Source organism: Cylas formicarius, unplaced genomic scaffold (genome assembly GCF_029955315.1).
Source record: "Cylas formicarius isolate icCylForm1 unplaced genomic scaffold, icCylForm1.1 PGA_scaffold_3__17_contigs__length_32017465, whole genome shotgun sequence".
Taxonomy (NCBI): Eukaryota; Metazoa; Arthropoda; class Insecta; order Coleoptera; family Brentidae; genus Cylas; species Cylas formicarius.
The window spans coordinates 26,729,641-26,750,261 of NW_026844326.1; the positions used below are offsets into that span (position 1 = coordinate 26,729,641).

A 20,621-nucleotide genomic window follows, 5' to 3' on the forward strand; every position below is an offset into this window, starting at 1 on the left:
GCGTCTAACAAGGATCGAACGCGGCGTTGAACGTCGATTTGAATTATGAACTACGAATGCCCTTCATAAAAATATTTTTTTTAGCACGATGGACCTTAAATTATGTTATTTGTAATTTACATATATATAAGACTACATTTGTTGTGGAAGCAGCTTAGCCTATCTACTGAAGGCTAGGAAAAATGCCTTCATCATCATCATCATCGTCTGCCAACCTCTTGCATCCACTGTTTATTTTACTTTATAAATCCAAACGCTAACCAACAGGAAGAAGAGGCTGCCCGATTAAAGGATAGCGCGTATTAAACATAAGATTACACATGGTCGGGAATACAAAAGTAGACAGTAATTAAAAGAATGTTACAAAATTTTGTACAGGTTTATTTTAAACACATGTAGGTTTAAGTTAAACAAGGTCGTATTTTTGTTGAGTAAGCGGAGAGTTTAAGAAATAGTTAGATCTGAGTCTTTCTATAGAAAAAGTTAGCCTAAAAATATTAACATATATAGATTATTAAAATTATAGGTTATTTCCATGCGAAAGTAGTGCCTGTCTCTATTATATTTAAAATTAAGGGTTTAATACGTTTTTTTTAGTCATTCTCTATAGTATCGACATACTTCCGATAGATCGGATTCCATACGGTGGTTAGGTATTCTAAGATGGGTTTGATGACGCTATTATCAATTAGAATGACTGATTTGTGGTGGCGGAAGCCTTTGGTGTTACGTAAAACAGAATCAAGACCTCTCAAGCTCTTTACAATATTTTTCAAATGTTAGCTCAGAGTCCAGCATGATGCCTAAATCTTTCACTTGAGTAACTCTTTTAAGTTTTGTGTTGTCTAATTTTATGTCAGTATTAATAGGTTCTTTTTATTTCGCATTTATCGAGATGTAAAAAAGTTGTACATAGGTCTTCTCCATTATCCTCCACACTATTCCGTTTTGTGCCTTTTGCTTCCAGTTTGGAGGGCTTCATTTATACTTTCGGCAGTAATAACATTCGCCACAGATTCCCTTCTTATCCAGTTCCTTTAAAGCATATTCCTGGATTGTCATACACAATTTGGGAGAGATGTATCCCCTTGCCTGATGCTTCTTTCAATTCTGTATTTCTCCATGAAAAAATCATGGCTGTTGCATTGTTCCAACAACTTTGCATATCTACAGTCTATGCGGGTGTTTTCAACTGCTTTTAGTATTGCAGACAGTTCCACTGGATTTACAGGTCTTCTGAAATCCACAAATATCAAGGTCAGCGATTTATTGTAGTCGATACATTTTTCAATCATAGTTTTTCCAGCTTGTAGGTGATCATTTGTTCTGTAAACTTATGTAAAACCTGCCTACCCTCTGGGTTGATAAAAATCTATTTTCAGTTCTAATTTTGTGATGATTTTGTTAAATCATTTATAAATTTGAGACAACAGGCTTATCGGTTCTATAATTTTCAAGATCTCATTTTTTGTGTAGTGTAGTGTTGTTCTAGGTTTTGAGGATAATGCTTTGATTCAAACTTGAATTAAATAACTTTTTTTCTGCTTCTAATTTAATAGCTTCTGCTACTATTTGATCATCTCCTGGTGCCTTACGGAGATAATATTTTTTAATTACTTTTTAATTGTAGACCTAATACCCATTGTCTCCTATCAGATCTAATGTACATGGTCAAGTTAAAAAATGTTTTTCTTTCCTTTGAATACTATAGTTCTTGTAAAAAAAAAGGAATTGATGTCAAAAGTTCACAATGGGCCGATTTCTATGCACGCAAGTTTAGTTTTGTCTGAAGAGCCTAAAAAACTTATTATATAAATGCTGGAAAAGGCTAAACGGGACGCAATTGATCAACCTCCCAAAATCCTAGAGCCGATTAGCAAACTAAATAACTAATGCCCGGGCATTTTTATCTCACGTAATCCCGTAATAACACTGTTTCGACCACGTTAAATCTATTAGCCGGGAATGCGGGGTTTTGGGGATCGCTACCCTTCATCGGTGCGGGGGCAGATCAAAAACCGCGGTCACGTCCCCGTTATATTACTCCCTAATCCAATGAACGTGCGCCTGCATTTGCATACCCCGCTTAACTCCCATCGAAACCCGTTTCCTCATTAACGCACACAAAGATCGCTTGTCAACTTAATGATGGTCGTCTGGCAGCCCTCAATCAGGCCGCGTTGATGGAGTCGCTACTCGAGTTTCTTGTTCTTTTCGCGAATTTGTATGTTTTTTGAAAGGACAATATGCACCCAAATAACGCAAATTCCGACAGAGCTGGATTTTGCTGGGGACATTAGGGGAGGCGACTTAAGCTTAACGGTTTGAGATAGCGATTTTAAATTTGGAAGGGTTAATATAGGCTGAATGTCCAATTTTTTGACAATATGTAGTCAATGGTTGCACTTCCGGTTTGAGCGGAAACGACAGTGACTTTCGAATTTTAAATGGCGCAACCAATATTTTTTGCATTGTTTGATTCAGGAGACGGTTCTACTTAGGATAGGACGGTTTTTCTCTTTTTTTATTCTTAAAATTTTCATTTAACTTTTGAAAATTGTGTCAAGAAGGCTGTGTGTAAATGTATTGAACATTAAGCTCGAGGTTGTGTAGAACACAAAAAATAAACTTAATCTAGATTTGTGTAATATTTTTGCAAACACTCTTTTTCGGTCCAAAAATATTGATGTTAAACGGCTTTCCATTAAAAAATTCAAACAATTATCAAAAAAGTTTTTTGAAGAACATTGTTTCTATTCTATAAACGAATTTCTAACACATCAGGCACAGTAGTTCTAAGTTATTTTATAAATTAATTACTCTTGTAGTGTACCTATAGATACAAAGTTTTACTTTCTGGTTACACTGGTTTATTATTATTATATTTATAAGCAGAAGAAATGCAGAAGAAACTCTCGACAAGCTCATGCAGTGGAAAGTATTTTGAAAAAATAAAATTCAGGGGAGAGTTTCTTCTGAGATTCATCGATTATATTTTTTTTTGAAAGTGTTTTATTGTGGTAAAAAGTTGATATGCTTTGGGAATTCGGCGATACGGAGCCAAAAACTAACGTAAGCATTGTATATATACGTGCCTCATAAGCTACAAGCAGTTTTTACCGGAAACTCAGAAGAACAAGAGTATAGAAATATATTTTTTTCTTTTTAAATCTGTTACCTTCTGGGATAAGTATAAGTTATTCGTTAAATTCGTTCTGTTTTTATTATTTAAAGTTTGATTCACTCTTTGTATGGTTAAGTGGTAAGTTAAGAATGGAATTTTAATTTTTTAACGATACCTGTTGTTTATTTAATTGAGGGCTATGGATTTTAATTTAATGGACGTTATTATAAACTTAAAAAAATATATATAGGGGAGAGAGGGGCAAGGGCCGACTTGTTTGTCTAACTTTAACTAAATTTACCCAAATTTTGGCGAAGCTTCTGAGCGTCGTGCCCCAGTCTCCTCTATTTATAATGTTTTATATAATAGTTACAATTATTTATTAAAAGGCATTTAATAAAAAAAAGAACATTACGGATTCGTAACTATATTTCTATGGATTAAAAATGTGGTATTTATAAGATTTTCGAAAGCTCCGGGTTTAGACAAAATCCAAAGAATTATCCAAAAAATACCAGTCTCAATAAATTAATCATGATTCGGTTGTAATAATATGGAACAGCTTTTTTTAAAGAATATTTAACCCCTGGTATTACGCAAAGGGCTAAAAATGTACAATTAACCAGAATTTATAATTATAATAACGAAAAAAAATTGGTTAATTTTTGAGGTGGACCTTCTTGCCCCAGGGAAGCCGTTTCGCTCCACCCACCACTATCTATACCAGAAGAAATATGATTCAAAGTCAAAGTATTCGGTTTCTCGAGAAGGAAATTATCTACAAAAATGGTTCTTATAATTTTCGTAGGGATCAATTACACCCAATGAGATCTCGGGATTTTGCAAGTTTTTTGGAGTTACTTAGTCAAGCAGTTCATACAATGTGTCTCACTTAACCTCCACACCTCGTAAAATCGTTGTTTATGGTTTGATTTTGATATTTATTTTTTTTTGGATAGGTCTCTAACAAATGAACTGAAACCCTATGTTTCTTATTATATCAACCTGAAGTCATTGCTAACTGCGACTAATATTTAATGTCAAATATCGAGAAGGGCGAGTAATGTTTAATGTTTAATTACGTTTTCTTAATAGTACTTCTCTCTACGAGTGAATACTCGTATTTATTATAAGAAATACACTTTCGACTGAAAGGTGCAATTACTGAGGAATAGCCGATTCGAAGACAGTGATATAAGTTCATACGAACAAATGCATGATCGAAATCCCATTAGCAATAAACATACGGAAAATTCTCTTAGGAGTGTACTGCAGCCTTAAATACCATATGCGCATTAGTCTCGCCAATGATGACGGTGTCGGTTGTGTTTGATCTGATGATGGAACGGCAGAGCCACGTATTAGGTATGTATTCAAAGCTCCAAGCTTCGCAGCAGAAGGGTGGTATATCTGTCACACACACTAAATGCTAAAATAACCTAAATATCAACAGATGTGAGGATTTTGCTGATTATCTTAGAAGTGAAAAATAACATTTCAAAGGAAATACGCTTGTTGAAGTCAACTGCGAAGAGGTTAGATGTATATGTGTGTGGGTGTTAGATGTATATATATATATGGGTGTTTTGTTTCGATGTATAGAACTTTAAGTTGGTACTACTGTTCAAGATGGCGACCGATTTAACAGCTGTCAAGTGATTTATTCTCAGTTTGGTTTGGCAATTCATCATGAATAGACTCACGCCTGAACAACGCTTGCAAATAGTGCAATTTTATTTCGAAAATAATGGTTCTGTGCGGAATACGTATCGCGCACTATGTCCATTTTATCGTCGACAACATCGTCCATCAGAGCAGTTAATTTGATCAACCACGGAACGTTTTCGCACCACGTTTACTCTTATTGATAACTCGCATCCCCAGACACGCCGTACGGTGCGTACAGAAGAAGCTATTGCTGCTGTAGAGCGTAGCATCGAGCACAGGAATTGGATCTGTGTCCATCCACTTTATGGAAGATTTTGCGGAAGGATTTTGGTTTACGTGCTTACAAAATCCAACTCGTGCAAGAATTGAAGCCAAACGATCATCAAGTAAGGCGTAGATTCGTCGAATGGGCCCAAAACGAGATTGCCGTTGTTCCCGATTTTCATAAGCGAATTTTGTTTAGCGATGAAGCGCATTTCTGGTTGAATGGCTACGTCAACAAACAAGACTGACGCATTTGGAGCGAAGCTAATCCTCAAGTGTATGTCGAAACACCGTTACATCGAGAAAAACTGACTGCGCTTTATGGGCTGGTGGAATCATTGGTCCGTACTTCTTCAAAAACGATGATGGCCAGAACGTTTCAGTCAATGGTGATCGGTATAGAGCTATGATTAGTAACTCTTTCATTCCTGAATTGAATAACCATGATGTCCAGGAGATGTGGTTTCAATAAGACGGCGCTACATGTCACACAGCTCGTGCCACAATCGATTTATTGAAAGACATGTTTGGTGACCGCCTAATTTCACGTTTTGGACCTGTGAAGTGGCCTCCAAGATCTTGTGATTTAACACCGCTAGACTACTTTCTGTGGGGCTATGTAAAGTCATTGGTCTATGCGGATAAGCCACAAACGCTTGACCATTTGGAAGACAACATTCGCCGTATACGGCCACAAATGTTGGAAAAAGTCATCGAAAATTGGACGTCCAGATTGGACTACATCCGCGCCAGCCGTGGCGGTCATATGCCAGAAATCATATTTAAAATGGAATGCCACAAGATTATCTTTCGGATAAATAAAATTAACTTAAAGTTCTATACATCGAAAAAAAAACACCCCTTATATTGTTGTATATTATACATTACATCAATAACTTGGTGTACCCATGATCTCCAAAATCGAGCTCTATCCACTACTACTATTTTTATGTGTAATGTGACCGGATTAACTAATAAATCCAAAAGATATAATCCGCTTATGTATGTGTGTGTGAGTCCGGGTTCTTCGAAACCCGCGCAAAATTTTAAGGTGAAATACTGCGGGCGGGCCAGCGTTAAATTGCGGTTTTTAATTAAATTCGGGACAGGACCGGGAGGGTGCCCAAAAATACGATGACGACATTGTTTCAATAGGGCGCCGTCGGTTAATCTAATAAGCTTTTGTACTGCGACACCGCGTTCGGATGAAATAATCACTTAATTTGAGTTTGGTTTTTTTAAGTAACACAACCACCGTTTTATTGTTTTCGAGATATAATCACTGCGACTTTTTTCCAGGTCGATATGGTCGACATCGTCTAATGAAAATGGAATCATCGGCCGCAAGGTAAGCATCGCGATCTTGACATTTTCTATCTTTCTATTTCTTACAGAAGAATAGAACGTAAAAACAAATAAGAAAATATTTTTTTAAACGTAATTAGATCATAAATTTAAATGGATTTAATTTAATGACTATTATTTCCAAAAATTCCGGTTCGGGTAACAATAACACTTTCCAGTGTATTGTTTCTTGTTTATTTCGCATTTGAATGTTACAGTCAATGACGACACATAGATTGTATAGGGTGGGCCGTTTATCTTGGGACACCACCTTATCTCAGAAACTATAGGGGATGCAGAAAAAAGTTAAATACAAAAGTTAATTGGGGTATTAAACCTTCAATTTATTTTAATGTTGGATATACAGAGTGTTTCATTTTTCGTGGGTGTGAGTATCAACTTTCTTATCTTAAATAGATCGCCCAGTATATTACTTCATTTTTAAAATCTACACCAAATTCTAGACATGTTTTGTGCATAACGACCTATACCTAAGTCTAATCTTTTTAAAATTTTTAATTTTGAAAGTGAAAAATGACTTGACGCATTTCGAGTTAAATCCTGTGGAAGATCTTTTTTTCTGGGCGCCTCCTTAATGGAAATTTTCTAATACAATCTCGAAGTAGCGTTGGGTTTTTATTGTTCGATATGTAACTTTCTAACATATCAATCTTTTCTTCTCTGGTAAACATAAAATGCAAGCAACATTCTAGCATTTGTTTTGTTTAAACGCCGTCATAGCCAATTACACTAACTGAACTTATATGGCAACAGGATATTATTCGTTGGCAGATATTATAAGTCTTGAAATAAAAAATTGAAAATGTCAAAAACGGTTAGACTTAGGTATGGGACATTATACACAGAATATGTCTAGAATTTTGTATAGAATTCAAAAATAAAACACCGTGTATATACAAAATTAAAATAAATTAAAGGTTTGTAAGTCCCCAATAAACTTTTATATTTAACTTTTGTCTCCATAAATATAGGCATTCAAAAAAACAAATATTACTATAAATACGCACACAAAAATTATACGATATATTTAATTAACACGCTTTAAAATTAACATTTAATATACGTATCTCCTACCGAGGTGAGTCTTATAGAATTCCTCTCCTGTATAGTAACATTTAGCGATGCGAGCTCTTGTCGATCTTTGCAACCAAACCAAAATACACCAATTTAAGAATCTCTATTGAAATAGCATTTTTGATCATTTTAAGTCTATTTAATTCCTCAAAACTTTGTAATTGATACATTTTTAATTGATTTGTTCGCCACTCGTATCAAAACACTGCTATCCACTCTAAAATTGATTAGTACTACTTTCAATGGATACGGTTTTATCCGAGTTCAAATTTAAGTCATTGTCGCTGCATCGCTTTGACGGATTCAGCGCTTTTATTTGAAATTTCAGGACATGTTTTGCTCTTTATAAAACTCAAATAGTTTCAGTCAACCTCTGAAGAAGCCAACAGGATGATTGGCGAAACGTTAGCAAGTTCGAGTCGACAAAAACCGACGCAGGAGGAATCCAGAAGTTTTGCAAAAAGTATTACAGTACCCCGTGGAAGTTTTCTAAATTTAACGGTAGATCGTTGATAAACATATTAAGCAGTGTAGGTGATAGACAAGAGCCTTGAGGTGTACGTTTATTAACAGAGCGGACGGTAGAGCGAATACCATCGATCTCAAGCAGTTGTGTGCGTTCTTGTCGATACGAACTCAGCCAGTCAGATGCGGAACCTCTTATGCCTATAAATTCAAGCAAGATCTTTACTAAGATCAAAAAATGGGCCGAGGATGGCTTGATCAAGAGCAGTACTAGTTGATTTATTCATACGAAAGCCATTTTGGTTTTTTGAGAGTAACTGCACGTCAGACTTTCAAAAGCTTCACGTTCAAAACTTTTTCACCATTTTCATTTATGATTACCTTGATAACTTTTTTTTGTTTTATTTCGGTTTTCATTAACAACATTCCAACATTCTTCATTAAGATTTTTGACATTGGCAAGTTTATTGTTATTAATGGTTTTCTTATTTATAGCGAGTTTTTTTTGTAGTACTTTTTTATTGGAAGGTATCGAGTTTTATAAGCTGTATCTTAGTAATGTTTACTAGTCGTGGATATTTCCCTGGGTAATTCAGCTTAGTTGGCAAGAAAATTGTTTTTTTGTTCGTTTCCTGGTGGAAAATTTTCAATAAATTTTTCGTGATGATCAAAATATTTGTCTAAATTATTTGTACTAGTAAGAAGATTGCTCCAATCTACTTCACTTATTAAATTAACACAAAAAAATCAATATTTCCTTTTGAAAAGGACCGAACATGGAGTGTATCGTATGTCGATAGGTTCACAGAAGGGTTTACATTGATGAGCTTCTTAGTTTTACTTGTAGGAAATTAACATCTGCAAATATGTTATCTATACACCATGCCTTGTACAGATTCGGGTTGGCTGCAATACCATTTGAATGAGTCCATATCATCTCAAACTATTTAAAAGTGTAGCCTTGTTGTTGTCGACTCCCTCTGATAGCATGTTTACGTTTATATCTCCACATATTATATGATAATTTCTCTGCAAAAGTTATAAAATTAGCTGCATATGCATAGAATGCTTCAAACTCCTGGTATCTCAAACGAAATTTTGTCCTTGACGGATCAAAGATGTTGAGAGATTTTTGGACAAGTGGTAAATCTGGTGTTGACGTTATAATTCTTAAGAACAACAGTGGCATTTTTTCAAATAGGCAATCGCTAGGTCCCCCGCGTTTCCTGATTCTTCAATCGTATTGTTTTCGAGAAACAAATTTTTTAAATCCCAAAATAATGTTCCCCTGCCCTGTAATACTTTTTACATAACTTTTGAGTTCTTCTTGCATCGGTCTAACTTGCTGACGTTTCGCCAATCATCCTGTCGGCTTCTTCATTTTCAGTCAAGCGCTGAGGAAGCCAACATGATGATTGGCGAAACGTCAGCAAGTTTGACACAGCAAAAACCGACGCAGAAGTTTTGTAAAAAGTGTTCCCCTGCCTGGTCCCCTTCAGTTTCAATAATTTCCATCTGGGGACGAGATTTCAAAACTGCCACTTGTTTCTTCGTAGGAAACGAAAAGACCCAAACTGCCAAAATCGGATCGTGTCCATTTTTAACTTTTCTTACATGCAAACTCACGAAAATTATCGTGTTTGCTTCGAACACAGAACTATTCGATCTGTTTCGATCTGACGTTGCCGAGATCTCAATTTCATTAAACGTTAACATTAAACGTTAACGTTAAACATTAAAAAATTCAATCAGTTTCGGACATTATTTGCAATAAAAAAAAAAACGCTGACCGTAGAATGCATCGGTGCCATTAAAAACCGTTGGTACCTGACCGAACGGGAAGAGTTCGTTCCGGGTATTAATCAACTCAATCGCGACTCCGGTTTGCGCGAACTTTAAAAAAAGTTTGCGTGATAGTTGAAAACGGGGGCACAGTTTTTGTTGCCGACGAGTGACGGACGCAAAAAAAAAATTCTAAACATCCGGAGCAATTTCGGATTCATCGGCGCTTTCAGTAAATTGGAGAATCGGTTTGGAGGTATTTTTTTTACGGACGACGCGTCCCACGTCAAAACAACGTTGAACTCATAAACGTATGTATTGATGTTTAAATCTAAAATAAAATTACAAATTATTTTTATTACCTACTTAAATTACTTAATTTTTTTAAAATACTTCTCGGGGCCTCCCAAAAAAATTTTTTTTTACGCTGATCAATTCTGACCAATGCCGGTCGGGTAGGACCTACCGTTGCCGAGATATGATTCGTTGCCAACCGTGTATACTTTTGAAAAATTCGATTTCATCGATTTTTACCGCCATTTTATGTCGTGACTGGATTGAATCGGACGGGCCGGGCGTACTTCGACGACGGCAAAAATGCAGCAGCGCCGGTCGCGGGGGAAACATATTAATTATTATAAGACAAATTACAACGAGGCTACGCAACGTTAATTTATTATACGTCCGTCGGGAAACGTTGCCGCGTTTTGTTCCAACAAAACAATCGTGTCATCAATTAATACCATCTGGACAGGCCCCGGCGGGAATCCGCAGGATTCCGGCCCCATTGTAATTTTGATGCGGCCCGTGGATGGGAGTTTAGCGTTCGCGATTCACTTGCCGCGAAGCGTTGCGACGTAATAAATGTAAAAACGGATTACGAGGGATCCAGCTGGCGAAACGGGACGTCACTGTCGTGAAAGTCAGGAGAGTCGATATTTACTTGGTGTATCGAAAAAAAAAAAAGAAAAAAGTTCATATAAATGTAAGCTCGGAAATAATGGTTTTCCACCAAAAATTGACAAAACTTTTTTGTGTGAACATTTATTTTTTGAATCCTTTTAGTAACCGAAAATTTTTTCTACTCCCGTCTGTAAAATGCTTAATTACACACCGATCTAGCGTGCGGGAAGCGTCACTTTACCACGTCAATTTCGTTTCCCACGGATCCGAGCCACTTCGGACATTTCCGGGATTTAACCGCACCGGTTGAATTTTGACATTTGTCAATTCTGACGGTCATGTCAGTGAATGTATTCGTGTAGTTTTAACTAATATCTTGCCAAGACCAATTGTACGATTTTCAAATGTCCATGTCTCAGCAGTACAAACATAACAAAATTGAAGGTTAGGACCTGTTTTTTCTTGTTTATATGATCCTTGGATGATGTTTCTTCATATTGCAGTCTTTTTTTTTTAAATAAACTATTAATAATCAGTTGTAAAAGTTAAATAAACAAGATAACGTTTTAAAATTGTGTTTATTCCGTTATTTATATGATATATTCAATAATACATCTCTCACTGTCTAACGTACACAGTTCAAAAGAGAAAACAATTATATCCATTTTAATTTTTCCACAACTTGTCGTATTATGATTGTCACTTTTTCAATATGTAATCGTCAATAGCCTAATTTTGGATGTCACTTCATTTTTGGTACTGAATTTAAGAAAGATTGAGAATTTTCATTGATATTTTTGTCTAAAATGATTTTGACACTAGCTGCATATATGATTTTTTGTCTATGGACCATGAATTTGAACATTGATGAAATTGTGCAATCAAATAAAAACTTATTGAATTGCGATAATCAACTGTTTATCATCGCTATTATAGTTAACGGTTTACTTATATGGCGCCATTCTGCTCATACATATCGCGTATTTTCTTTACAGAGGAGATTGGTAAGAGTATTGTCGGGAATAGGATATTTTATTGGCCTCCGTATTTTGACGTTGCCAAGTCATTATATTTTATTGTGTCTTATTTACATGAAGAAAAATGCTAATCTCTACACGACAAATAATAAAATCCACGAACATAACACCCGTGATACAACTGATATAAGATTGCCTTTTACAAGATTGAATCATAGCAGGTACTTTCATAACTATTACGGTCCTGTCTTATATAATAAATTACCCAACAAATAAAGGGATTTAAGTTTGAATGCGTTTATTTAAAAGGTTCTACTTGAAAGGGCTTTCTACAATATACAAGAATATCTCGAGTTTGATTTTGGAAATGTGAATTTTGGGTTGATAAGGTAGGGTTTGTGGTTGGGATTGGCATAGTGTTGTTTAAACGTCGTTTTTATTAATTTGTTTTATACATTCTCTTACCTCTCAATCTCAGGGTCGTGAAAAAGAAACGCATTAATTAATCAAATTCGTAATTTAATAGTGAGGTAAGACAATGCCTAGGCTAGCTCATTAACAATCAAGAAAAATTAATAAAGTAGGAAAAAAAATACTAAATCAAAGCCAAGTTGGAAGGCGATGAAGGGCACCTCGGTCATGTCCCGGAAGGTGGTAGATAGGCGCCATGTGATTCAAAAAAGGTAAACTTATCAACCCGAGGTTCCAACCCGTAAAGGAAATAAACAAGTGAATCACGAACAATAATTTATTTCCTCCAACCTGGTGGTAGGTGTGAGTGTCAAATCTCACCTTCAAGTTTTGGCGGTGCAAAAGAATGTAAGACACTATAATTTAAGACTATAAGTTCCGCAAACCGTTCTTGAAGAGAACAGGACACTTAAGCTACCCAAACCTCAAGCTGTCCGGAACGTTACACAGCTGTCTGTCACTATCCCGGGAACCAAGCCAAGATGAAATGGTGGCTCAATGGGACAGCCGCAGGTGGGCAGTCCCAGTTAAACCAGCAAAGTCCGTCCGGAAAGCCGGCTGCTCGATAGGGGAAACTCCACAACTAAACATGTACCCCAGAGACAGCATACACTGCAAGACACCAAGTCTGGCCTGGTATTCCGGTGAAAGAAGAAACCACGTGGAAGGTTTGCGGGAAAGGGAGCAACAATACGTACAATACTAATTTAAAAAAAAAACCTAAAATAAAATCGGCATAAATTGAGGAACACTGATTAGGTGGCGAAATAGTTCGAAAAGGTAACTTACCTCGATTCGAGGGTTTTCTGGAAATGTGGGGCAATGACAATTCTTTTCAAAATCCCTCGTTGAGGAAGATTCCCATTCCAAACTCCAAATAGATCCAAAAGTATGGGAAATCATAAATTAGTGACCAATTTACATATCCCCGTCTTATTGGGGTAGCACTACCGGCTCAAAAAGAAATCGGTCACACAAGAGAAAACCTGCCACAACCCCAAGCTTCAAAAGCTAGCGTACAAAATGCCGGACGATTCAGGCAACCAGTTTTATTAAAAGGCTAAACGGGCACAAAAAATTTGAGGGAAAACGCCACTCTTGCCAACCTAGTCGACGGTACGCCGCCAGTAGAACGAACAACCGAACTATACCTGTGGTGATGGCCGTATGGCCCGTGCCAAAGAATCGAGGTTGCGTCAACGAGATCGAAATACCCGAACGCTATCTATGGTGGCGACGGGACGGCCAGTCACAGAAAATCGAGGAAGAATAGGTTAAGAAACAAAACAATGTTTAAGCTATTATCTTCATTCGGATTTAAACGCCGTCGTCGATTGGAATTACTTCCTAACGTTTCGCTAGCACGAGTGGCGAGCTTCTTCAGAGGTCCTTCCATCTCCGATGTTGGACGTAGACTGAGTCCGAATGAAGATAATAGCTTATCAACGGGCCGCGAAAGCCTTAACCAATTTATAAAACAATGTTTACTAGGCTCGCCAAGGAATACCGAAGCAATGAAAAGCAAATGTGGTCCCTAGTCTCATAGGGTGACAGATGGTAATGATTATGACTCCTTCTAATGCGCAACTAATACTCTGTTTTTTGCATTAGTATCTCTCAGTAAACCGGCGTCACTTAAGAGAAAACCAAGCGAACAAGGGGCCACGCACACAACCGTTGCAGCATAAAATATTTATGGTTCGGCAACACAATCGGTCGGGGAGTACAATTCCGAAACTACAGAAACCGAGTCTACAAAAGAACGTGTGTTCAAATCGCAAAATCGATATGAACCTAATAAACAAGAATTTTAATTGTTAAGAAGCACTCGCCAAACAGCAAAAGGTGAAGGAAATGGACAGTACAATTAATTCTACAAGGTACTAACAAAATAAGCCTGGTACTTTGCAAATGTGCCAGCACTTGTACTTTAAAAATGCTAAATTTTACCATTGAAATATGAAACCGTCACAATTCTTGTGTTTTATACTTTTGATGAGTTGTATTTGCTTATTTATTAGTTAATATAATATGTGATGCGTAGACTGTGATATCTTTTAATATCTTATACAATGTAGTTGACGTGTGAAAGCAATTGTTTTATTGTAAATATCACTAAGTAAATTTGAATTTAACTATGCATTTACAATAATAATTTTCTAATTTAGATTACGTAATGGGAATTTGGCTGGGAATAGAAGAAACGTTTTCAAAGAAAAATTACAAAGTGCACTCATGGCGCGGTTATTTTGAGACCGCAGCAGCCCCCGGAGCAATTTGCCAGTCCTAATTTTAATTTAACATGTAATCTGAGACTAGATCTGGCGAGTAATTAAAACCGAAGAGGAAAAAACCGACGTCGCTTATAACGCGTGCAACTTTTTTAATTGCCGCGTCAACTTTGAGCGCTTTTTAATTTAATCCGATGTCAAAACGATTATAAATTGTTTTTTAGGCAGACGGGCACCCCCGAAACGTTTATTGCGGCGGTAATTGGGTCGGCTAAATTTTTAGTTTCTCTGCGGCGTCGTCATCCTATCGACTCCTAATAGAAAACGGTTATCAGACACGATCGGCGTATACTCCAAGTGCTTGTACGTGCTTAAACGTTTACCGTCTTTTTTGACCGTCCCCACTCGAAATTGCCCGTTTTACTGAACGACCAGATAAAAAAAAAATAGTAATCTTGGAGAAAAACTTTCGGCCCGGGTGTCGATTTTGCGTTCCGACATAAATCAGAAACTTTACCAAAAAAAAAAAGCAGAAGGGCGGATGTTTCAATTCGAATGTTTGGCAACGGTCTACGCAACCCGCCGGTTAATGCCGTTCCGCTCTGATCATATTTTATTAAGAATCCTCCGGGAATTTATGGTACCGTAAAATTTGCATTTTAATACAAGAGTTGAACCTGTCGCGGCGGTTCTTAGAATTATGGCGACGGAATATGTATACCCGCAACCAATTTACGAATGCTTTCGGGAAAATAAACACAATTTGACTCTTTGGTCTTCGTTGGAGTTCTTTTCTCGTTAACAAAGACGAGTTCGTGACGTACGAGGTTAGTGCCAAAATTTCCCGGCCTGACATAGATGCAGCTCCAGTATCACGATCAAACTTTATCTCCGTTTAAATATATATCTTAGTAGTCTGCGAAAAAAAAATTGAAGTCCTGCGTCAAACAGTTTTTTATTGACAGCATTTTAAACAAGACATGTCAGAAAAAATGTCGCAAATAACGCAAATTGAGTATAGAGCAGTCATAAAGTTTTTGACAAAAGAAGAGTCAGCACCTAAAATTATTAAAGAAAGGCTGGATGGTGTGTACCACCACAGTTCTCCTTGTATTCTGTAGTGAAAGAATGGGCAAAAGGTTTTCGAATGGGGCAGGAGTCACTTGAAGATGATTCAAGAACTGGTCGACCAGTGGAGGTCATAACGGAAGATATTGTTGCGATTGTGGAAGAGGTGGTATTGAGTGATCGACGTTTAAAGGTCAAGTGTTCGTCGAATCCTGCATGATCATTTAGGTATGCATAAGGTTAGTGCAAGATGGGTTCCCAAAAACCTTTCGGCTATTCAAAAACAACGCCGTGTCGAGTGTACGCGGTCTTTTTTAGAACTCTGTGGGTCGGAGTCGAAGCCTCTGATAGAAACTATTGTGACGAGAAATGAAGCTATGGTTCTCTATTATGACCCTCTATCGAAAAAAGAATCAATGGAGTGACGTGAAGCACCTCCAAGAAAATTCACAATCTGCCAGTCAACAAAAAAGGTGATGGCCACGATCTTTTGGGATTGTGAAGGAATTCTTTTGATAGATTTTAAAGAAACTAATACCACTGTCAATGGTAAATATTACGCAACATTATTACATAAAATGCGAGACTGCATACATGTAAATCGTCGAGGGAAAACTGACCAGAGGCATGCGTCTCTTGCACGATAATGCACCTGCCCATACTGCTGGTGTTGCACAAGCTGCCATTTTAGAGTGTGGGTTCCAACAGATAGATCCTCCCTATAGTCCAGATATGGACCCCAGCGACTATTATTTGTTTGGATATTTGAAAAAGGACTAACGTGGACGGCGGTTTAACAAACGAAGTTGAGTTAAAAGAGGGTGTTTTAGATCATTTTGCAGACAAACCAAAAGAATATATTTTTAAAGGGATTGAGTTGTTAATAAAGAGATTATATTGAAAAATAATGAAAAATTGTTACTCTACTTTGTTTCTTTCATGTTCAGGGCGGGAAATTTTGGCGCTGCCCTCTTACGATACACTTTGGATGGCGGTTTTAGACGCTCGAGTTCTCGAACAAGCCACGATCGTTAGACAAGTTGTTCACGGTTAGCCTAAATCACGATGACATTGTTGTCCTAGAGTCACAACTCATGTTTAGACTTTACGGACGGTTTATATCGATGACGAACGGAACTACATAATATTTTCGTCATTGATTCAAATTCTTTTTTAATCTTGGGGGATGAGCACGTTTAATGTCTTTAGTTATAGGATCTTGTCCATTCGTATCTAAATATTGTATGAGGTGTGCCATAATTGAAACAAATGAATTCTATGTCCGGTTACACACTTTATTGACCATTATTGTGCTATTTGCACCCTTGACAAGGAAGAGTAACAATTTTTGAGGATTTGTGATTCCGCTTTAGGCAAAATGTTAAACTGCCCTCTAGCGACAGATTTCTGAAACAACTAACTAACTAACGATGACTTTTAATAAATAAGGGCTGTGTGTAAAATACCAGCTTCATATGTTAAGTTTTCGAATTTTTCTTACATGATTTACTACCACGTTGAATCTTTCCTCCAGTTTCCGAACTTGATTTCCAAACACCCTGTATAAGTGTGCTAGGTACTTTTTCTTTACAGAATTTTATTAGCGCTGGTAATAAAATCTATTTAATTTGAATTCTTGATTGGTTTCAAAAAGTCCCTGTACACTAATTAGAGACAACGAAGACTACATCTACGATGAAAGAGACTTCAAACAAGAGCGTTTTTAATGGAAAATGTAAAATTTTACATTCAACATTTAGTTTAAAATCGTTGCGGATACCTGTGGGCGAAAAGGAAAGTAAAAAATTGTACCGTTTAAAATTCGATCGCTAACCCCTGCTTCTATTCTCGCAGACAAAGAACATTCCGACGAAGCGGCTTGCTTATACTTTAGATTACGGCTGCTATTTTCCATCAAAACCCCGACCGTACCGCGGAACAGTTTCCATTTGCCATTTATTTCTCCGAATGGAATCATTCATTCGAACAAAAGCGACGGTTATTGGAATTTTATAATACGACAATTGCAGGTGTCGAACAGAAAAATTTACGGCGATCTTTGAACCGATAGAATTTCGAACGACGGTACGTAATCAAAAATGCCCAAAAAAGAAATGTACGTCGAAGGATATACGTACTCGTCTCGCTCGGGCTTTAGCAAAAAACGCCAACCTCCGCTCAAATGGAATCGCAAATGCCAGCCGCTTTGAAATTATTCGGCAAAGAAGACGACCTAGTTCGACAAAGGGCACCTTAGGCATAAACCGATGTTTCTTTTGCCCCAAAGTGGAGTTTTCGTCGAAATGTTTTTGTTTTAACTTTTTTCTCGACATTTTTCTCTAAACGAACTTCTTCGAGAATTAGAGATAAAGATAAATTACACTGACTAACTTGTTAATCTTAATAAAGTTACTATTCAATATTTTTTATGATAATGAACTCAAAAGAAGACATCCATATATTTTTCCATTGATGAAATATAATATAACTTTGACAAGTGGCCTTATATTGATTTGATTGTGATGAATTGCTTCAAAATTAATGACCATCTAATAAAAAGTGCTGCCGTTATTAGACACCTTGCGGCCTTCTTCTTCTTTTTCTATTTACGTTAAGAATGAGTCCTGTGTTTTCATAAGAGGTTTGGCAGGAGTATTTGGGATGCTGAGGACCAGCTTTCATACCATCCTTTAGGTGGTTGTCCAGGAGGTCAGGCTGTGTCTGCTTTTTGTTCCTTTGCAATTTTTGCTAATCGTTCATTTGGCATTCTGTCAACATGATCTCTCCATTCTCTTCTGTTACTCCTGGCCCATATTATATTACACATGCTCCTTATTTCTTCATTTCTCTTCCGATCGGATTACGTATGTCCCGCTATTGATCTCATGATTTCCGTTCTTCCTAAGAGCCGTTTAGTAGTTGTGTTCTCAGTTCTAGTTTCTATGGCGCATGTCATGACCGGTATTACGCAAGTTTTATATATTCTAACTTTACTTCTCGTACTTCATCAAATTAATCTCTTTGGTATCCTAAAATTAATGCCGTCTTTGTTGTTTGCGCTTTTACTTCATTCTTTATGTTTCTATTGCTTGTATGTATATCCCTAGATATAGAGAGAATTTTTGCAAAATCGATGTGTATAAAGTGTCTTTTACTTATCGCCGAATGTCAAAGTCACGACCAACTTTGATAAATATGAAAAATTGTACAAGTAATAAAGATTTCTAATTATAATGTTCCAAGTATCTCGCGCACCCTGTATAATAGATGAAACCTGAAACACTCTCTCTCTCTCTCTCTCTCGGCTAATAATGTATCCACTAATAATAATTGACGCACCCTGTAGATAATTGAAAACATTCCGCAAATGGGGGTTATAGGCCTGGATTTTCCACGTTTCCTGGTCCAATTTATTCAAAATAGAAAATAGTTTTTTTTTGAAACCATACAGTGCGCCGTAATAATCAATGACGTCATCGCTTCTTGAATGATTACCCGAAATAGTTATTTTAAAATGGAATCGCAAATACAAAAATTGTAGCTCTTGATGCGGTCTATGACGCTGTATGGTATCGGGTCAACGATTATGGAGGAAAACATATTTTTCTGGAAGCCAAAATGACCAAAAGAAAAAATTAAAAAAATTTTAAAAAATACTTTTTAAAATTTGATTGCACCCAATTTTTACTGCTTAAATGTGGACACGAACTTTTAGTTTTCTGCTAAATTTGAAGTTGATATCTGCAAATTTAGGACAATAAACACATTTATAATTTAGCGGGGAATATCGGGAGCACCCTATACCATAGGTGAAAACCTTAAAAAGTTTTAGCTGTTTATGCGGGCTATATCGCAATGTAAAAAAAAGTGAGATCTGAATCATAGTCTTTCAGTATATCTTCCCTTCCCCTGTATATCTTTGAAAAGTTGTCAAGAATAAAAGTTTATGGAACCGTATCTTCTGCGTCTCCTGGTTCAAGAATTTTTTGGTCTCGTATAATGATGTTTTTTGTGGACCCTTGCACACGCAATTTTTTATTTTTTTTTAATACTTCCTCACCTCCCAGCCCAACATTTTTAATCGGTTCCGTCGCGGGGTAAAGCTGCATATATGTGCCAAATATGAAGTCGATTACTTCCCATTTCGGACACTTATCATGTTTCATAGCAATGTCCAGAAAATAGTTGGAAATCGCGAAAAAAAGATGGGTGAAATCGAGGCAATTTCTTACAAGCTTATGTGTCTCGTGGAGAGTTAAAATGGAGGCAAATTTTAATTTTGTAGCTTGAACGGTTCGAAAGTTATTCCGGAAAAACCAAAAAACGAGAACGGAGAACAAAAACAATTTTTTTTGTCGGTGATCATTTCTGTACTAATGGTGATCCCCTAGGACCTACCGTTGCCGAGATTTTATACGAGCGTAGATACTTTTGAAAAACTCGATTTCATCGATTTTCGAAAGTAACAAGATTGGGCTTAGGCTATCCCCTTGCCTGATGCCCGTTTCCACAGATATTTTATTGCCCAATTCATTTGCCATTCTCACAAAAGTATAATTTTCAGTTTTTCGATAACTCTTATTATATTGGGGTGAATGTTCCTTTCTGTTAGTAGAGTTATGACATTATTTAAGCGTACCCTATCGAATGCTTGGGTGACATCAATGAAGCACATAAAAGCTGCCTTATTAAACTCTGTGGCTTTTTCAGTTATTTCGCGAATTATAAATATCGCATCTATACCACATCTGTTATTTCTGCAACCTTGATGTTCTTCACATATTCCGGTAGGTTTTACTTCTTCTGCTAAAGTTTTAGTAAATAGTGGGGCTTTTTTGTTCTCTGTTTTGGCTGTCATTTGTCGTATTTTGCGTAGGTAGAAATATATACTTAGCCTACAAGGCCGGTTTTTAAAGGTAGCCTTTTTATTTTTCATAGGTAAATTAAACTTTTATACTTTTATATTTTAGAACAACTAGCCAACCAGGAGCCAACATTAAGCTAATGAAATACAGGGAAATGTCTGCAATGATTGACAAAGTTTTTCAAAGTATCGATTAGAATGACAATGAGAATCATAATCATTTGATAAGTATCTATCATTATCATATTTTCCTTATAAAAGAACATAGAGCGGTAAATTTTCACATTACTCATCGAATCTTCTCTAAAGAAAACAATCAAATATTATGGTAAGCCTGGCCAATACCTGCCACATCATTTATTTTC

General features: G+C 36.6%; 1 protein-coding gene across 1 annotated transcript in view; it reads left to right on the forward strand.

Annotated features, from left to right (window-relative positions):
• Positions 1 to 20,621, forward strand: part of LOC132698910 (uncharacterized) — a 310,716-nt gene that overhangs the window by 136,072 nt on the left and 154,023 nt on the right. Inside the window, exon 2 of the mRNA XM_060665231.1 lies at positions 6,356 to 6,404. Within this exon, the coding sequence (XP_060521214.1) occupies positions 6,379 to 6,404 (26 nt within the window). The 5' untranslated portion in view covers positions 6,356 to 6,378. The remainder of the gene's footprint in view (positions 1 to 6,355; positions 6,405 to 20,621) is intronic.